The 19,495-nt window shown below is 40.3% G+C and overlaps 1 protein-coding gene across 1 annotated transcript in view; it reads right to left on the reverse strand.

Annotated features, from left to right (window-relative positions):
* The window catches only part of VWA3B (von Willebrand factor A domain containing 3B), a 204,484-nt gene that overhangs the window by 99,649 nt on the left and 85,340 nt on the right, over nucleotides 1-19,495 (reverse strand). The window contains 2 exon segments of the mRNA XM_027072611.2: nucleotides 5,741-5,895; nucleotides 12,918-13,114. Coding sequence (XP_026928412.2) covers nucleotides 5,741-5,895; nucleotides 12,918-13,114 — 352 coding nt within the window.

Raw genomic sequence — 19,495 nt, forward strand, 5'->3', positions numbered from 1 at the left:
TTCTCTCTCTCAATAAAAGAAATATTAAAAAAAAGATTTGGCTAAGTAATAATCAGGGCATGCATGTGAAGAAACTACTAAAACCAAGGAATAAATCACCATAAAGGAGTAACTAGATCAGCACCTCAGAGCTTACCCAGGGCTAGTTCATCTTCCAAACAACCTGAGTGGGAAAGGCTCCATAATACATGGGACATCAAGTAGAGTCCTCATAAGGGTATTGCCTTAGTAGTAGGACCAAATTAGCCCCAGACTAAAGGCTGCCCTGGACCTGTTAACATAACTTACAAGCAAGCCCCAGAGGGATCCACGTGATTTCAAGGAACATAACTGCATCATGGAACATGTATTTTAAAATACAGCAAAATCCAGCACCCAACAATGTAAAATTCAAAATGTCTGCATTTCAGTAAAAAATTATCAGGCATACAAAGAAGCAGGAAAATATGATCTACAACCAGAAGAAAAACAGATAAACAGAAACAGACCCTAAAATAATACAAATGATAGAATTAGCAGAAAAGGATGTTACATAGCCTATTATAAACATAACCCATATTTTCAACAAGGTGAAGTATAAGCAAAATGAGGACAGAAATAGAAAATATAAAAGGGAATTTATAGAGATGCACAATAACCAAAATGAAAAATATACTACATGGTATTAATAGACATCAGACACTAGCAGAAGAAAAGATCAGGGAACATTAAGAAAGACATTGCAATTTAAAATGAAAACAACTGGGGAGCCTGAGTGGCTCAGTCTATAAAGCATCCAACTTTGGCTCAGGTCATGATCTCATGGCTTGTAGATTACAAGCCCTGCATCAGGCTCTGTGCTGACAACTCAGAGCCTGGAGCCTGCTTTGGATTCTATGTCTCTCTCTCTCTCTCTCTGCCACTCCCCAGCTCACAAACTGTCTGTCTGTCTCTCTCTCTCTCTCAAAAATAAAAACATTTTTAAAAATAAATAAAAATAATAAAATGAAAACAGAGAAAAAAACAAAAAGTAGAGAATAAACAACTCATGGAACAATGTCAAGGAGTCTAACATATATGTAGAAACTAAGAAAAAGGAGAAAGAGGGAAACAGGAAAAATATTTGGAGAAATATGGCCAAATGTTTCCAATTTTGATAAAACAATATATGAATATATACAAGAAGCTCAAAGAACCCAAAAAGAAGAAAAATGGAAAAAAAGAAAACCACCAATACACATCACGATATAATTTGAAATCCAATGATAAAGAAAAAAGTCTTAAAAGCATCCAGAGGTGACATAAAAATAACAGAAAACTTTTCACCATAAATCAAACACACCAAAAGATAATGGAGAAAGATTTTTAAAGTACTGAAATATAAAGTGTAAACCTACAATTCTATATAAAGCAAAACAAAAAATATTCCAAAAACAAAAGGAAATTAAAGAGTTTTTCAGACTAAGACAGCTGAAATAATTCATTATCAACAGACCTGCACTGGGATAAATATAAAGAATAAAGAGGTACGGAAATATCAAATATGTGGATAAATACAAAATACACTAATTCTCATTTTAAATCTATTTATACAAAAATTGATTATTTATAATACATTATGGTTTATAGCATATGTGGAAATATGGTGTAGGACAATAATAGGGGTGCCCGAGTGGTTCAGTCAGTTGAGCATCTAACTCTTGATCTCAGCTCGGGTCTTGATCTCGGGATTCTGAGTTCAGGCCCTGCACTGAGCTCTGCACTAGGCATGAAACCTACTTAAAAAAAAAAAAAAAAGTATAGGACAACAATAGAAAAGACAGAAGAGAGGAATGGAAGTTATAAGATTTTTATGATATAGATGAAGTGAATAGTATTTGAAGGTAGACTGTGGTAATTTAAAGATGTATACTGTAAATTCTAATGCTGTCACACATACAACAAAACAAAATAAAGAGGTAGAGTTTATAAGCCAAAGGTAGAAATAAAATGGAATCATAAACTCTCCAACAAAAGATGGTAGAAAAAGAGTAAAAAGAGAACAAAGAACAGGTAAGACAAAAAACAAATAGCAAGATCTAGATTTAAATCCAACCAAATAAATAATCACATTAAGGAAATGATCTTAATACTAAAATAAAAGGTAGAGATTAGAAATGACTATTATTAAAATGACAAAAGATAACAAGTGTTGGAGAGGATGTGGAGAAAAGGGAGCCCTTGTACACTGTTGGTGGGACTGTAAATTGGTGCAGCCACCGTGGAAAACACAGAGATTCCTCAAAAATTAAAAATAGGACTACCATACATTGCAGCAATTCTGCTTCCAGGTACTTATTCAAAAAAGAAAACACTAACTTGAAAAGATATATGCAGCCCCATGTTCACTACAGTATTATTTACAATAGCCAAGATACGGAAACAACCTAAGTGTCCATTGACAGATGAATGGAAAAAGAAATTGTGGTATATATATATATATACAGTGGAATATCATTCAGCCATAAAAAGAATTAAATCTTGCCATTTTCAATGACATGGATGGACCTTGAAATAAGTGAGGTAAGTCAGACAGAGAAAGACAAGTACCATATCATCTCTGTTATATGTGGAATCTAAAAGAAAAACAAAAAACAAGTTTATAGATTCAGAGAACAAAAAGACTGCTGACTCCAAGAGGCAGGGTGGGAAAAATGGGTGAAAGGAACCAACAGATAAAAAGAAACAAACCAAAAAAAAAAAAAAAACCCAACCAGAGGTTGGGGAGGGGATAAATGGAAGATTTTAGGATTTTTTTTCTTTATCTCTAGTATTTAAAATTTTGTGATGATGTATGCTGAATAGGTCTTTTTACTCATTTTCTGGACATTCCTTGCAACTTTCTTTCAGTTTGGAACTACATGTCTCTCAGTTCTGAAATTTTTTGTGAGATTTCCCCTTCATTTTATATATGTCTATAAGCTGTCTATTTGTAGGTACACATGTATGTTAACCTCAACCACAGGATGCTTGTGTTGCTTTCTGAGAGACTGCCTTCACCTTCCAGCTCTCCCATTGAATCATTTATTTTGGCTATCATATTTTGAAGAGCTCTTGTAATTCTTAATATCTATATGTATGTATAACAGTATTTTCCAACTTTCTGAGTGCAATATTTTCTGTCTTTCTGAGAATATTAATATGTTGGTTTTCTCCGAAGTTTTATTTTTGTTTTTTGTTTTTGTTTTTTACTCCCTGTATTATGTATTATCTTAGTCTCTTTGTCTATTTGTTTTGGAGAACAATATGGAGTTAAAAGGCCAAGATAGATTGGATTTAAAAAACAATACCCATATATATTCTAAGAAACCTATTTCGATATAAGACACAAACAAGTAAAGGTAAAAAGATAGAAAAAAGAGAACCCGTGCAAAAAAATGATCAAAACACACTGGAGCTAAAAAAAAGAGGTTAGAGTGGGAGAGAGCCAAAGCATAAGAGACTCTTAAAAACTGAGAACAAACTGAGGGTTGATGGGGGTAGGGAGGGAGGAGAGGGTGGGTGATGGGTATTGAGGAGGCACCTGTTGGGATGAGCACTGGTGATGTATGGAAACCAATTTGACAATAAATTTCATATATTAAAAAAAAAAAAACACTGGAGCAGCTCTATTGATACTGGACAAAGCAGATTTCAGAAAAAGGAATACTGCCAGAGATAAAAAGGGACACTTAATAATATTAAAGGAATTCATTCATCAAGAGGACATAACAACCCTAACTGTACATACACCTACTAATAGTTTCAAAATACATGAAGGAAAAAATGACAGAATTGAAAAAAGAATAGGCAAATCCATAACTATAGCTAGAGATTTCAGTGCTCTTCTCTCAACAATTTGTAGAACAATTTAAATAAAAAAGTCAGTAATGATATGGAAGACTAAAACAACTCTATCAATCAACTTGAACTGAGATATTTATAGTATATTCCACCCAACAAAAGCAGAATATGTAGTTTTTCTTCATATCCTGGGCAACAAAATAGGTCTCAATAAACTTATAAGAACTAAAGCCATACAGTATCCCTCCGTCCATAGTGCAATTAAAAGCTATCAGGAAAATCCACAAATACTTGAGAAGTAAACAACATATTTCTAAATAACCTTTGTTCAAAGAAGAATTATAAGGGAAATTTGCAAAATATTTTTAAGTGAACGTAATGAAATACAACATAATGTGAGAGGCAGCTAAAGCAATATCCCAAGAAAATTTAAATGCTTATATTAGAAAGAAAGTTCTCAAATCAGTGATCTAAGCATCCATCTTAAGAAACTTAAAAGTAAGGAGAAAGAAGGAAATAATAAAGAGTAGAAATCAATGGCACCAAAAGGAGAAAACCATACAGAGAAAAAACCCCACTGATACCAAAACCTGATTCTTTGAAAAGATCAATAAAATGGATAATCTCCAACCAGGCTTAAAATAAAGATAACGTAAATTACTAACATCAGTTCTATGTGTATGTGAAGAAATGGAATACATAATTAAAAACCTTCCTACAAAGAAAAACTACAGGCCCAGATTGTTTCAGTAGTGAATTCTACATACATTTAAGGGAGAGGTGATACCAACTCTCCACAAAGACTTCTGGAGAATAGAAAAGAGGAGAGAAGTTCCCAACAACCCCTAACACTTGGTGGGTGGAGAAGGACAAATAGATCTGGCAGGTACCAAGTGGAGTGTCTTAAATAGCATCCTTTTTCCCCAGACCTGAAGTCCAAACTACTGTCCCCAAAAGTCAACCCCAAAACAATAAACAGAAGACTCCAGACACAAGGATTACTTGTTCTAAGTTACCCACTGCCAGGTGGGTTTTAAGAAACTGGGGCTCTGAAGAGTTAATATGAGGCAAACAGTTGTCTGCAGCTTGTGATTTTATAGCAGAAAACATAGAAGGATGGAAGGAACTCTCATTTTCAAGTGGTTACTGCCCACTGAGTACTAGTCTATACTCTATAATCCATAGGGCATATTTGTAAATGGCATTATCATTCCCACTTTATAAATGAAGAAACCAATGCACAAAGACATTAACTAACTTGCCCAGGGTCACACAGAAAGTGGCAGAGCTGGTATTATAATCCAGCTCCATATGACCTCAGAGGCCATGCACCTAAATGGATTTGGTCTTTGTGGTCTAAAGCTGTCCTCTGGCATCAGGGAGGTGAAAGCATTAAGGTAGATCATCCCCATGGGACTGATGCTGAGGTCACAGCATTAGTACCTCAGATGCATTAGCACTGGCAGATTTTAAGAACCAGCAAGGTTGACAAGGACCACATGAAGTTATTTTTAGCTGAATATACATTATTCCATTGTATTAAAATACTCCACAACATTGTTAACAGTTGCCTTGAAATGTAATATACAAGTACAGAGGACAGGTGTAATACAATTTGCAATATGTTCATGGCCCACAAAAAATGCAAGACATGAGCAGAAGCATTCCTTAGTCTCCTATAGTGATGTACAACCAACATAATGACATATTTCTTTGCTGTCTTTTTTAAAAAGTCTGCTTGGAATCAAAGCAGCTTGGAATCTGGATCCAAACATTCCCCTTTATTACAAACAAAAAGCCACGAGCAAACCATCAGATGGCAACCCTGACATAACAATGTTAATTGGCTGTTTTTTGTGGTTAAGCATTTACAGAGAAGTCACAGATTTTAGTTTCAAGGGAAACTAGACCACTTGTACCCTCCTGCAAATTTACCAACCTCTTCTGAATCTGAGCAAGGACTGTGTGGATTCTCTCATTGTACCAGGTACACTTCTCTTTGGTAATGCAGACGTGGACCAAGCTCCCATCCTTCCAGGGTGCATGGACAAATCTGCTGCAGTATTTCGCATGGACTGTCTTCTTGTTGGTCTCCTAAATAAAGGACAAAGTACAGAAGCCATTCAGACCATTCAAAGAAGAAATCTCCAGATGGCACCCCATCTCTGCCTTATTTATACAGCTCCTAGCACTCACTCCCATGGTAAAATCATTCAACTGCTGGTTCAACCAACATGTACTGGGGCCTGCTCTATATGGAGCCCTGTGCCAGATGTCATGAATGATAGTCAGAAAAACATGTGCAATCTCATCTGTGCCCCAGAGAAGATAATGTTTCCAGCAGGGAGACACTGTATGCACATGCTCACACGCATGCACCCACACACAGAAAGTTAGGAAGGCAGAGCACTAGACACCCAGCACCTGGTGCTAGGTCGAGACAATAATTACTGGGCAATCTGACAACAGAATAAAGAGTTCTCAAGGACTAGAGGGTCAGTAGGACTCTCTGGAGGAGGTGGGACTTAAGATTCACACACAAAAAATCTTTCCATTATTACTCCCAGCCCCAAATGAAGAAAAGTAGCCAAGAAACCCATTCTACACCTAGCATTCTCTACTGGTACATACAAAACTGGTCTGAGGACAATGGCTTCCCACACATAGAGCTCACTCAACTGATTTATGAATTTATCAAGCACAACTCCATGTCACCAGCAATACAATCTTCTAGGCAGCAGCACTAGAAACCATAAACAAAGACCAAAATTCCTGCCTTCATGGAGCTCACACTACAGGGAAAGAGCTAGATAATAAACAATCATACAGCAGGTCAGATGGTGATAAATGCTATAGAGAAAAATAAGGACGGAGAATAAAGAACAGGGGATGGGAGGGGATGGAGAAGTTTTTTTTTTAAGTTTATTTATTTCAAGAGAGACGGAGAGAGTGTAACCAGAGGCAGGGCAGAGAGAGAAAGAGAGAGAGAGAGAAAGAGAGAGAGAGAGAGAGAGAGAGAGAGAGAGAGAGAGAGAGAGAAAGAAAGAAAGAAAGAAAGAAAGAAAGAAAGAAAGAAAGAAAGAGAGAGAGAGAGAGAAAGAGAGAAAGAGAGAGATAAAGAAATCCCAAGCAGACCATGCATTGCCAGCAAAGAGGCCGACATGGAACTCGAACCCGTGAAACTGTGAGATCATGACCTGAGTCAAAATCAAGAGTTGGACACTTAACTGACTAAGCCACCCAGGCGCTCCAAAGAAGTTAAAACCTAAAAAAAAGAAAGCCTTAAACAGAAGGTAAAATATGAGCAAAGACCAGCAGGAACAAGAAGTGTGACCATATGGAGATCTGGGGGAAGCTTGAGGACTCAGCAAGTGCCAAACCCTGTGGTAAGAGTAAGTGTGTGCCTAGCATGTCTGTAGAATTTTAGGAAGGTTGGTGTAGTCCAAACAGAGTGAGCAAGGGTAAGGGGTGAGATGATGCTAGGGCAATATGAGGAAGAGAGCCAGATGCAGACTCCGTAAAGCCTACTGGCTAATGGAAGTGACTCTGGCTTCTCCTCTGAGTGAAAAAGGAAGTATCCAAGAACTTTAACATGACAAGAAACAAATTTTTTTAATTAAGATATAATGGACATATAACATTATATTATGTATACAATATGATTTGATATATGGATATATTACAAAATGATTACCACAATAAATAAGTAATGCCCATCACCACACATAGTTACAGATTTTTTCTTGTGATCTATTTTAAGATCTACTCTCTTAGAGAAGTGACAGAATTCATAGTTTTAAGTTTTATTTACAATTTTAAAATTTAATTTATAAAAATATCATTTTGAAGGTTACTCTGGCTACTCTGTTGAGAACAGACCATAGAGGGTCAAGGACAGAAGCAGGTCCATACCAGGGTAGTATCAGACGTGGCGAGAAGTGGTTGGATTCTGAGTTACAGACATATTATGAAGACGGAACTGACAGCATTTAATGAGAGGTCATATATGGGTGTGGGAGAAAAGAGAGCAGTTTGGGATGACACTACGGTTTTCAGCCCACAGAACTACAAAAATGGAGTTGCAATGAATTTATGGAAGGAAGATTATGGGAAGAGTAGCCTTGAATGGGAAAATCTGAATCTGGTGTCTGATGTACTAGGTTCAAGGTGCCTATCAGACATCCCATTGACATGGCAAGTAGCCAGGTGGAGATAAGGGAAGGACTCAGGGCTGGAGATTTAAATGTGGAAGTCACCAGCATGCACACAGATTAAAAGCCACAGGACTTGATGAGATCATGTAGAGAATGGGTACAGAGAGAGAAGAGGTCCAAGGACCGCACTTTGAGGCCCTCTGGCATTTAGAGGCTGGGAACATGGGAAAGAAGTAACAAAGAACACTAACAAAGAATAGTCAGTGAAGTAAGAGGAAAACAGGACAGTGTTTTCTGCAAGCAAATGAATTTCAAGGAAGTAACCAACTATATGAAATGTTGATAGTAGGTCAAGTAAGAGTGGGACTGAGAACTGACCCCTGGATTTAGTAATACATGTATCCCTGGAAAGAGAGGGTTTTGGTGGAGAGGGGGCCTTGCTGAAGTGGAGTGCATTCAAGAGGGCATGGGAGAATTGCCAAGACTAGAGAAAGGGAACATACACAACTCTTGAGGAGTTGGATTCTACAAAGGAACAGAGAAATGAGGCAAATGAGGCAGAAGCAGAGGCAAGTATGGGGATCAAAATCCTATATTTTTAAGATGAGAGAAAGAACACCATATTTGTGTGCTGATAGGAAAGATGCAGAAATAAGGGTAATAATGATGATACAGAATAGAAAGGGGGCAAATGAGTAAATGGCAAATAGGGATCAGTGCACACATGAAAGGGTTGACCATAGACAGAAGTGAGGACAATTTAGCCATCCTGGAAGTAATATGGGTAGAAAACACAGGCACAAATGCTGGAGATTTGCAGATAAGAAGTGGATGTTTATGAATATTCATTCCAATGTTCAATGAAATGGGAAGCAAGGTCACTAGCTTAGAGTAAGCAAAGAGGAGATGGTGTTTGAAGTTTGAGGACAAAAGAATAGACATCTTGGAGAATGAGCATCTGAGTGGATTGGAAAACTACAGGAGGTGGACAGCACAAGAGATCCATGAGGTTCTTCATGGAGAGATTCATGAAGTTAGAGGTCATGAATTTAAAGGGAAGCCAGGTACCGTGGCTATGTGCTTTTCTCTGGTTTCTTCTGCTGCAGTCAGATGCACAGCTATAATGCAGAAAAGGCAGAGAGGTGGATTTAACCAGGGTTGGGGTTTTGCCAGATGAGAATAATAATTTAAGAGAGGAAAAGTAGCTGAGCATGTACAAGAGGGACAAAAGGATAGAGAGAACAGACAACAGGGAGTAGAAATAACAAATTATATAATCCCAGTGAGTTGAAAGATTGGAATTAGGTAGTAGAGGAAATGACCTTAAAAAAAGAGGTCAAAAAGTGGGACCTTTGGAACTGATTTATGTGGGTCATGATGGAAGAGTTATTTGTAATGACAAGGTCAAGGGGATGCCTATGGCAGGATTGGTAGAGATGGGATGGAGGAGAAAGTCACCAGAAAAGAGGAGGTCAGAGAAATGAAAGGCCAGGATGTGAGAAGGGTCATTTTCATGGGATTAACATTAAAAAATGGTTGGATCCAGTGACAGCAAGTCACTGGAAGCTACAATCTTCAATTAATGATGGGGGTAACCTGGGAGTCAGAAAATGTCAGCCATAGGAAGTGTCATGGGTGGTACATTCTGATGACATAGGAAGACAGAGGGAGAATGGTCAAGAAACAGCAGCAAGGAATAAGGAAGGACAGCACCCACCTCTCCCACCCACAGATCCAAGGAGAATGGGAGAGAAATCAGGGTCCTCGAGAAAAAACCCAGACAAGCAGGCAAAGAGAACACTGCAGAGCACTTGACACTACAGTGGGTGTACTGATATCTTCTAGTTCCGTGGGGCACAGTGGAGGGAATTTAGGAGTCAGGGAGGAATGGAGGAAACTCAGAGATGGGAATGAGGATTGAGAAGTCTGGTGGTGAATGATAAGAACATGGATGAAGGGCATGATGAGATCAGTCTTGATGTTCCCAAGACAGGCAGACAGGGGAACCACATGTCAACCACAACATAAGGATGGAAGGAGAAAGATGTCCTCTCTCTCATTCTCACCATGTTCTTATCCCTCAAGAGTTCTCCCTAGTCTCAATCCCAAAACATGGCCTTCTAACTGTGCGTTATGCACTCCCAGATGGAAACACACCAGACCATATGTTACATGAATACGGGTGTCAGACAGCAGAGTGTCAGAATGGGAAAAACACAGTGTAAGGTCCCAGCAGATAGTTCAAACCCTGCCATCTCACGATATAACCTCTCAGAGGCCTTGTGACTTTGTCTTCTCACGTGTGCTATGAGAGCACAAATACTCACCTTGCATATAAAGCCCACAGGCATTCCATAAATGCTCATTTCTGATTCACAGTGTTTGTAATTAAAAAAAAAAAAAAAGAAAAAGAAAGAAGGTAACCTCTACTGGGCATCTCCTAAGTGCCAGGCACTGTACTCAGACATGCATTTTTTAGTTTGGACTTTACACCACTCATTTACAGATGTGGAGAGTAAGACTTAAAGTGTTAAATTATTTGCTCAACATCTCTAAATTAGTAACTGGAGAAGTAGCATTTACAGGCAGGTCTTCCTACCCCAAGTCCAGACCACATGGATCGGTACCTAGTGAAAGCTCAATGAATATCTGTTAGAGGAATAAATGGCAAGACTAGAGTGGGTCTGTGAACATCAAGGCTGGCTTTGTGCACAAACAGCATGAGCAGTCATGAATGCAATGTGGTTTAAGGGGTGCCTGAAATCCTCTAATTGGAAATGCATTTTTAAATGTTTGTTTGTTTATTGAGAGAGAGAGAGAGAAAGGGAAAGCACAAGCAGGGGAGGGGCAGAGAGAGAGGGAGACAAAATCCCAAGCAGGCTCCACACTATCAACACAGAGTTGAACACAGAGCTCGAGTCCCTGAACCACAAGATCATGACCTGAACCAAAATCAAGTCGGTTGCTTAACCGACTGAGACACCCAGGTACCCCTGGAAATGCATTTTGGTCTCCTCCTCCCACCTGTTCATCCATCTTAGAAATACTACATAGCAAGGCCTTTTTAGTCATTTATTTCTCAGTGTAAATGAGTTTCCTGGATCCGTCCCTACAAACCAGTTTTTATCATTAGAAGTTTAGGGGGTCCTTCCCAGTGGGGGTCTGGGAGAACCCTAAATAATCAACTTATTCATGGCTTCAGTTACTCCCTACCTCACACACAATTCAATTTTAGGTATAAATCCAGATAGCTTGTGGCCCCAAATACTGAAAATAAAATTGTCCCTTTTCCATCAATATTTGTGGAGATAACTGTACTGTACACTTCTCAACTTCTACTGTATTATTTTTAGCACAAGAAATTTGAGGTAAAATTCCCCATTTATAAGCCAGACTCTTCAACCTGTCCCCATAAGATTTTGTTTAAATTGTCAAGAAAAAATAAGGAGAAATCAGTTTTAGAGAGGACTTGAACATACCACATTGTCACCAGCTCACAGTGAGCTATGTTCAAATTGACATGGATTGATATTTCTAAATATCCAGGGCCCAATGTATTTAAAAAATGAAAATCTACATATGGTTAGATTACATACGATAACATATGATTTCCTGAACTAATAACATTACTGAATAATGACTACAAAATCAGAAAACTGTGCTGGGGGAGGAAACCCACAAATGAAATTTCCCTGCAATATGGCAATCACTCCACATCCCAGTGTAGGGGACACAACTCCTGGACACAAGTCTTCTGTCAATTCTGCATTTCTCTCAACCAATTTTTACATTTTCCTCCTTGTAGTTCACTGTAAACACACGGCACTAAGAAGGCTAAAACACCACATCGTGTGGTTAATGTAGCCCCCACGGAAAAAGCCCTTCCTCAGGAGGATGCACAGAACCCAGTGGCCAGCCAGCCTAAAGGAGTGGCAAAGACACTGGGGTTTTACCTCTATAGGATGGACAGACATCTCAGTGATCATGACATTGAATCAGAGCCTTAGAGAATACATAAAGTGATGGTACATTGGAGGACCTTGATTTCCTCCTCAGTGGTCTCTCCCGGGCTGCCGTTACTGGCACATCTGCTTTGTTGCTCACATTTTGATTTTCACTTCAGAGTATGGGCCTTTACTATCTTCTAAAAGAGTTTTCCTTCAGTTTTACAAATTTGGAATATTCATTTTATCCTGATTTTCTGTTTCCTATTGTGATACTTTTTAGTCTTTCCATAATTCTAAACTTCTGACCATCCTCTGGGTACTGTCTACACGTCAGTGTTTTGCAGAGTGTGGACCCTGGACCAGTAGCTTCAGCATCATCTGGGCCCTCCCTCAAACTCACTGACTCAAGCATGCTGAAGTTTAGGAACCTAATTATCCTTTGATTGTGAACCAGAGTCAAGCATTTTGAGAAGCTATGTTCCTTCCAGAGCCATTGACACAATGGAACCACCTTTTGAAAGTTTTCAATATACACCTGTCCAGTGCCATAATCTCTTAAGAGAATTTCTTTTTATACTTATGGGGAATCCACTAAATACTGGCTGGTAGCCACTAGACTAATATATCTTTAAGAGAGTGACAATATAAGAGGACCATAGAAATCCCTGCTTTGGGCATTTTCACCATCCAATTCACCAATAAAAGGTGAATAACTGACAAGGTTGAATAATTCTGAGACTCATAATGCCAGCTCCTGGCTTATGTACCATTATTGTGTAATCTATTTATATTCAGAAACCATTCCCAGACATGGTCTCCACGTCCCCAAGTGGTGTTCAGTGAAGTGTAACATGGGAAGCACAAAGCCATCTTCCTTCGTGGAAACCCAAGCTGGTTTCCCTCCATGCTGCCTTTCAACCTTGGTCTTGCCCTGGGATCTAGTCTGAGGGGGGCCTCACCCATCCAGGGCACCAAAGGAAGCCCATAGCCATGCCCAGGAGTTCACTTCACTTACCGCACTAGTCTGCACAGACTCATTTCCTGGTTTGGCTTTTACATCAACGACTCCATCAGCATGGCGGAAGGAGCAGTCAGCAAGGACGTCATAAAAGGACAGCCCCTGGGCTTTCAAGCCATATTTCTGTAGCCACTTCTTGGAGTCCCAGGTGTTCTCTGGATTTGATTCATTCTCTACAGAGGTTGCTCCTGATTCTATTTGTGGAATTACAGTTCATCAGTGCCATTCATATTTTGCAAGCCATTTATACTTCACCCCCAACTTAATATTTAGCAAGCAGGAACATATTTTGTTAGGTCACATTCATTTCAGGAAGCATGCTTTCTAAACAGGACTGGCAAAGAATTAGTTCACCAGACTGGAAGGCAGGGATCTGCTACTTTTCATCTCATTTCTTCCTTTACCTAAGTTGCCTATCCCATGCGTATGGGAGATGGCTGGCAGACCAAGGCCATGTGTCAGGAGAGCATTAAACTTGGGGTCAGAAGCTCTGGGTTCAAGTCATGGCTCCACCACTTACTAGCTCGGGCAAATTGCTCAGACTTGGATGAATCACTGCACTTAACCTCTCTGAGCTTCCACAGAATTGCTTACCTGCAGATCGAAGATAGCGTCTGTTTGGCCTCCCTAAATGTGTTGAAGCGATTCAATGAGAAAAGTTACGTGAAAGTGCTTTTTGAGGAGTGGGGGTGAGAATTAGGGGTATGTAACCTGTGTTGAGGTAGAAGTCAGTCAACCACAGAAGACTGGAAGCCTGCCTCTCAGGAGCTCCCCTAATAACTTTGGCGAATGTATTCTCATTCAGAGCCTGGCCCTCAAATCAGCAGGCTCAGAAACCTCATATAGTCAGCTCAGGCACCTATAGCTGTATCTATAACTCACCCTAGTCAGGCTCACAAGTTAAAGTATAATCCAGAAAGCTAATTGCCCAAATATCCCCAGCCTTAGCACATTCCTTTGCCATTTTCCAAAGATTATCTATACTCTTTAAGTGGGGGATGGGGGGTGCTCTGTTAGCTGGTCAGAACACCATACAACAGAAAAGTATTCATCCAGGTGGCTCAAACTACTAGTGCCACCTAAAGGAGACAGGAGTATCTGGGGGTGGGCAAATCTGAAGCTGAGAAGGAGGCACTCGTTTCTGGAGCAGGCTTGCACTAGCCGATGGAAGCTAACTGTGCACCTCTCCTCCCAACTCCATGCTCCCTAGAAGCACACTGGTAGGAAAAAATTGACCATGCTGGGAGTATTTACAGAATCTGGAAATCAGAGCTTTTTTATTCCAGGGAGTGCACTGGCAAACATTTACCTGCCTGCCACTGGAAGGAAGGCAGAAAGGACTAGCTCTTAGCCCCATTGAGACCAGCAGAGCCCTAGGAGGTACCAGGAGGGGGTGCTGGGCAAAGAAGTAGTTTTTTATAACATGTACCACTGCATATTAGGTCTATTAGCCCTAAAAGTTTACTTCCACTTAGATAAGTGGTTTTCAACCCTGCAGAGTGGAATCCTCTGAGTTCTGTACTGATACCTGAGCCCTACCCATTAGATTCTGCTTTAATTGGTCTGGATATTGAGATTTTTCAAAGCTCCCATGGTGACTGTACTGTGCAACCGAGCTTTACAACTACTGTAAGGTAGAAAGAGCTTTCTGAATTATGATTTGGTGACTCCACCAGTTATGCTTCTATCAGACATAGATTCAAGGTCAAGGACACTTTTAATGAAAAAGAAGCACTCAATATTAGGGCAACAAAATATTACCCATACTTATCCATTATTATATTTAAGGGAATATAAAATTAGAATAGCATCTGATGAAATAAAACACTTTAGAGACAACTGTTTCTCAATAGTATGTAAAGGATCTGCCAAGTAATACTATATGTTAGCCATGTCCTCAGATTTCAATAGAACACCTTATAAATAATGCACTTAAACCCTCTAGAACCAGACTCTCAAAGAAGTTTGATTTTGGCTTTTGAACTTTAAACCAATCTGGCACCAAAAGCCCCTTTGCACACTGTCCCCAGTTACCAGCAGTTGGTTTCTATGTGATTCACAAAGCATCTTCATACCCTGTCCAGGGAACTCAAATCAGAGGTTCCCCAGAGCCTCTCATCCCCAAGGCTCTCCTGTTTTCCTGCATCTCAGGGAAACAGCAAAGAGAACAGAGCCATTTTTGTCAGTGGGATCAGTCTCCTTGGAGAAACCTTTTGAGTGACTATTTTTCCACAGTTATTGTTAATTACATTCTAAGCCTTTGTCTCCTCTTTCTTCCTACTTTATTCTCCTTCCTTCTTTCTGATTAACAGGTGTAGTAGGAAATAAAATTTTCATTCAGTTATGTCCATAGATAGCAACACACAAATTAGCACATGTTTCTGCTGTTTTGGGTTTGTCTTCTCTTTTTTAAAGTTTATTCAGAGAAAGAGAGAGAGGGAGAGAGGGAGAGAGAGAGAGAGAGAGAGAGAAATCCCAATCAGACTCTCAGCTGTCAGCACAGACCCCAATGCAGGGCTCAAACCCGAGAACTACAAGATCAGGATCTGAGCTGAGATCATGATCTGAGCTGAAATCAAGAGTTGGACGCTTAACTGACTGAGCCACCCAGTTGCCCCAAGGGGTTGCCTTCTTTTAAAAAGACAAGAGCCTTTTCTCAATTATAAATTCAAGCTTACCATAAAAGGACTTCCTAAAAATACATCAAACCAGTAAGGGATTTTAAAGAGCCAGAGACTAACTTTTGACTCTAAGCTTCACCCAGGAACAGGCGGTACAGTCACTTTGATGGGGACTCAAGGAAAACTCCAAAGCAACTTGAACTTCATAAAGGAAAGAAGGGGCAGCCAGGCATGCAAAAACAAAGAGCCTAGGTGCTCCAATGATGAAGAAAGGAGAAAAAGGGGGTAAATCTTTCCACTTTCAGTGCTAATTACACTAATTAGTGGCTGAGCCTCATCTTCCCCAGGTGGGAAGGAGAAGGGCATTATCCATTCATTAGAGTCACTTACTAGAAAGTTCTTTCCATTCCCCTGCAGTTATCTTAATTAAAAGTGTTACATAAATTCTCACCCACAGAGCTTAGGATAATACTTTCATTTATTAGAGCTGTGAGCTCACAGCTCATCCTATTCCATGTGACAGATTGCTAAAGATTTTCTCTCAGTTACTTGCAGGAGAAGCACATGGCAGACCATATCTATGCCATCTATAATGTGCCTGGTCCTCTCCATCCTACTTGTCGATCTCAAAACATGTTTTAATGAGCAGGATCTACTGGCCAGTACTTTTGAAACATCACTAGCCAGGGCCACATCAAAAAGACAAAATGGGTACCATTTATCTGTGCCCCTTCCTCCCCCCAAGGTGTAGTCCTGTAGCGGCTCATGGCCATCAAGGATTTATCACCATCATAACTGCTCTCCTTATGGTGATGGTTATCCTGATGTGCGAACTTGGCAGGGCCATGGTACCCAGATATTTGGTCAAAGATTACTCTAGATGTTTCAATGAAAGTATTTTTAGGTGAGATTAACATTTTAATGTTTATTTACTTTTGAGTGAGAGAGACACAGAGTGTGAGCAGGAAAGGGTCAGAGAGAGAGAGGGAGACACAGAAGCCAAAGCAGGCTCCAGGCTCTGAGCTATCAGCACAGTGCCTGATGTGGGGCTCGAACTCACAAATGGTGAGATCAGACCTGAGCCGAAGTGAGACACTTAACCAACTGAGCCACCCAGGTGCCCTGAGATTAACATTTTAATCAGTAGACTTTGGGTAAAACAGATTACCCTGCATATCATGAGAGGGCCATCTCCATTCAGTTGAAGGCCTTTAATAGGAAAGAGACTGAAGTCCACTGAGGAAGGGGAATTCTGACAGCAGACTGCCTTGGGACCTGAAATGCAAAACCAGCTCATGAGGGCGGGTGGCCTGTCTGGTCTGTCCTGCAATTTGGACTTTCTAGCTTCCATACTCATTCAAGTCAATTCCTTGAATCTCCCTCAATCTCTATCTCAACCTCTTTTTGTATACACATGCACACATGCACACACAAATGCGCACACACACTATATACACACACACATCCTATTGGTTCTGTTTCTGTGCAGATCCCTGACTGATATGTTCATCCTCCTCCACTGAAGAGGACTTGTCCAGCACCACATTCCTGCCATGCGAGGTTCACGTGCCTTTCAAGCAAACCATCAGCTAATGAATAAACTAGAGCTCTAGATCTGACACCGACCTCTGAGAGCATCAAGTTCAGTGTTTCTCGCACTATGGTCCACAAACACTATTTACCCTGCATGTCGGTGGCTATCACTCAGAAAGAGGTTTCTTAGCAAAAAGTTTAGGGAGTTTGAAAATAAAGTTTCAATTGCTTCTTCATCACAGGACTTGTATGAGCCTTTGTTACAGGAATCAGCAGTGGGCCTCACCATGGGTAGAGACATAAATAGTATTTCCTACAGTTATTTGGTCCCAGAACCCTTTCTGCATAGAACATTTGGGAGGGCTTATATTTGATAGACCACAGTTTGGTACACACTTCCCAGCATCCCTATTATCATGAGTATCATGAGACACTAAGCCAACACTTGACTGCCCCATGGGAAGTGGCATTGGCAAAGGATGCTGTGAATTAGCTGAAAAGGAAAGGTTCAGAAGAAGCTGAAAGTGATGTTCAACAGAAACAAGGAAAGGAGGGGGACAGGCAGGGAATGAAGGAAGGAATTATGAACAGCTGGGAGGGAGGGAAGAAGAAAGGTGGCAACTGTTAAGGATAAGAAATCCAGCTGCCTGCCTGTCAGACATGTGAGCCGGCTCAGCAGATGGCAGCTGCTGGACCAAGGACTATCTGCAGGTGAGAGACACGATGAAGCCTGCCTGGGTGGGCACCCAGGAGACGTCTTGAAAGCATGGCTCGAGAGACATATCTGTCTCTGGGCAGACATGCGCTCTGTTCACTGTACTTGCTGACTAACATGACATTTTCCATTCTACAGCTGTGATAGTACCATGTGCTGAGCATATTTGCCAGGGAGCCAAAAAAGAGGAGAAGGGGATGCAGGGACAGAGAAGGGTAACCCAGAAATATTCTGCACCACCTGGCCTTGCAGGGCAGGTTTGGGTAATTGTTCTCTGGAGTGCCCCAGGGGTTATGCACATACCAAGGGTTAGGAAGGCCCGGGAACAATGAGACGCAGTGATGGGCCTTCGGTCACATCTCTAATATGGGATGGAGCCAAATGTACAGTTATAGAGTAGGCCCTGAGTGGACGGTGACTCCTAGGCCCTTTCTCCTCTGGAATATCATGAAATGATTTTTACTTCCTCCTTTAATGCTTGTGAAAATCAAAGCAAAATCTCTGTGGAAAAGAAGGGTTCCATGGCTTACCCAACTTATTTGTAAACCAGCGGAAAAATGATTGTAACACTAAGTGTCTCTAATTCCTCCAATCCTCAGTGGGAGGAAGTGGGAGGGAAAGGAAATTGAAAAACAAAAAGGCAAGAAATAAGGAGACATAAAAACAAAGACAAAAAAGCACCAACAGTGGACAGGAGGTGGGAGAGGAGCTAACGCCCTCTCCAAGACAGCAGTCCCCTTTTCCCTTACCTTCTCCTCTGCCTGATTCTGAAAGAAGGAAACTGAAAAATTTTTGCTTTATACGTGGGCTGTGAATGAGGCAGCTGCAGAAACAATGTTTCAACCCCAAGCAAGACCTGCAACTGGCTACTGAGAAATAAGGAGCAGCAGTCAGACAGTGACAGACCAGCATGAAGGCTGAGAAGAAACCACTAGCAGACCACAGATTCCAAGACAAGAACTACAAAAACCACATTGTTTAAGTTTATTTATTTATTTTGAGAGAGACAGAGAGAGAGAATGTATGAGTGGAGGAGGGCAGAGAGAGATGGAGAGCCAGAGTGAGAAAGAATCCCAAGCTGATAGCTTGGAGCCCGATATGGATGGGGCTTGAACTCACAAACCAGAGGATCATGACCTGAGCCAAAATCAAGAGTTGGATGCTCAATTGACTGAGCCACCCAGGTGCGCCAACGAAAGCCACATTCCAATGTATCTACATCTACAATGACATTTAAAATAAATTCAAGGATAACAGTTGAGTAGGCAACAAATTATACCTGTGGCAACAATTTCTTTAAAAGTAGTGTGATGTGGTAAGATAAATCAATTCAAGATGCTTAGTATAAAGTGGAAAAATCAAGATCAAGAAATGAGAAAGGGATTGACAGAGTTTGGGAACTTTAGATTAGAACCTGAAGATCACATGGTAGTGAGAATGGGAACCATAAAGCAGAGTGGGGATGCTGGGATTAGACCAACAGAGAAATCTGAATCTGCTTCCCTTGGGAAATTAAAATACTGCCACTTTTTTGATCCTGCATCACCAATGCCAGGCCTTGATCTTTTTTTTTTTTTTTTATTTTAGTCAGTTTGTTTATTTCATGTATTCTTTAAAAATTTGTTTCTTGAGCTATAATTCATATGCTATAAAACTAACATTTTTAAATGTTTTTAGTTTGGTGGTTTTTAGTTTGTTTACCTGGT

The sequence above is a fragment of the Acinonyx jubatus genome, chromosome A3 (assembly GCF_027475565.1).
Source record: "Acinonyx jubatus isolate Ajub_Pintada_27869175 chromosome A3, VMU_Ajub_asm_v1.0, whole genome shotgun sequence".
Taxonomy (NCBI): domain Eukaryota; kingdom Metazoa; phylum Chordata; class Mammalia; order Carnivora; family Felidae; genus Acinonyx; species Acinonyx jubatus.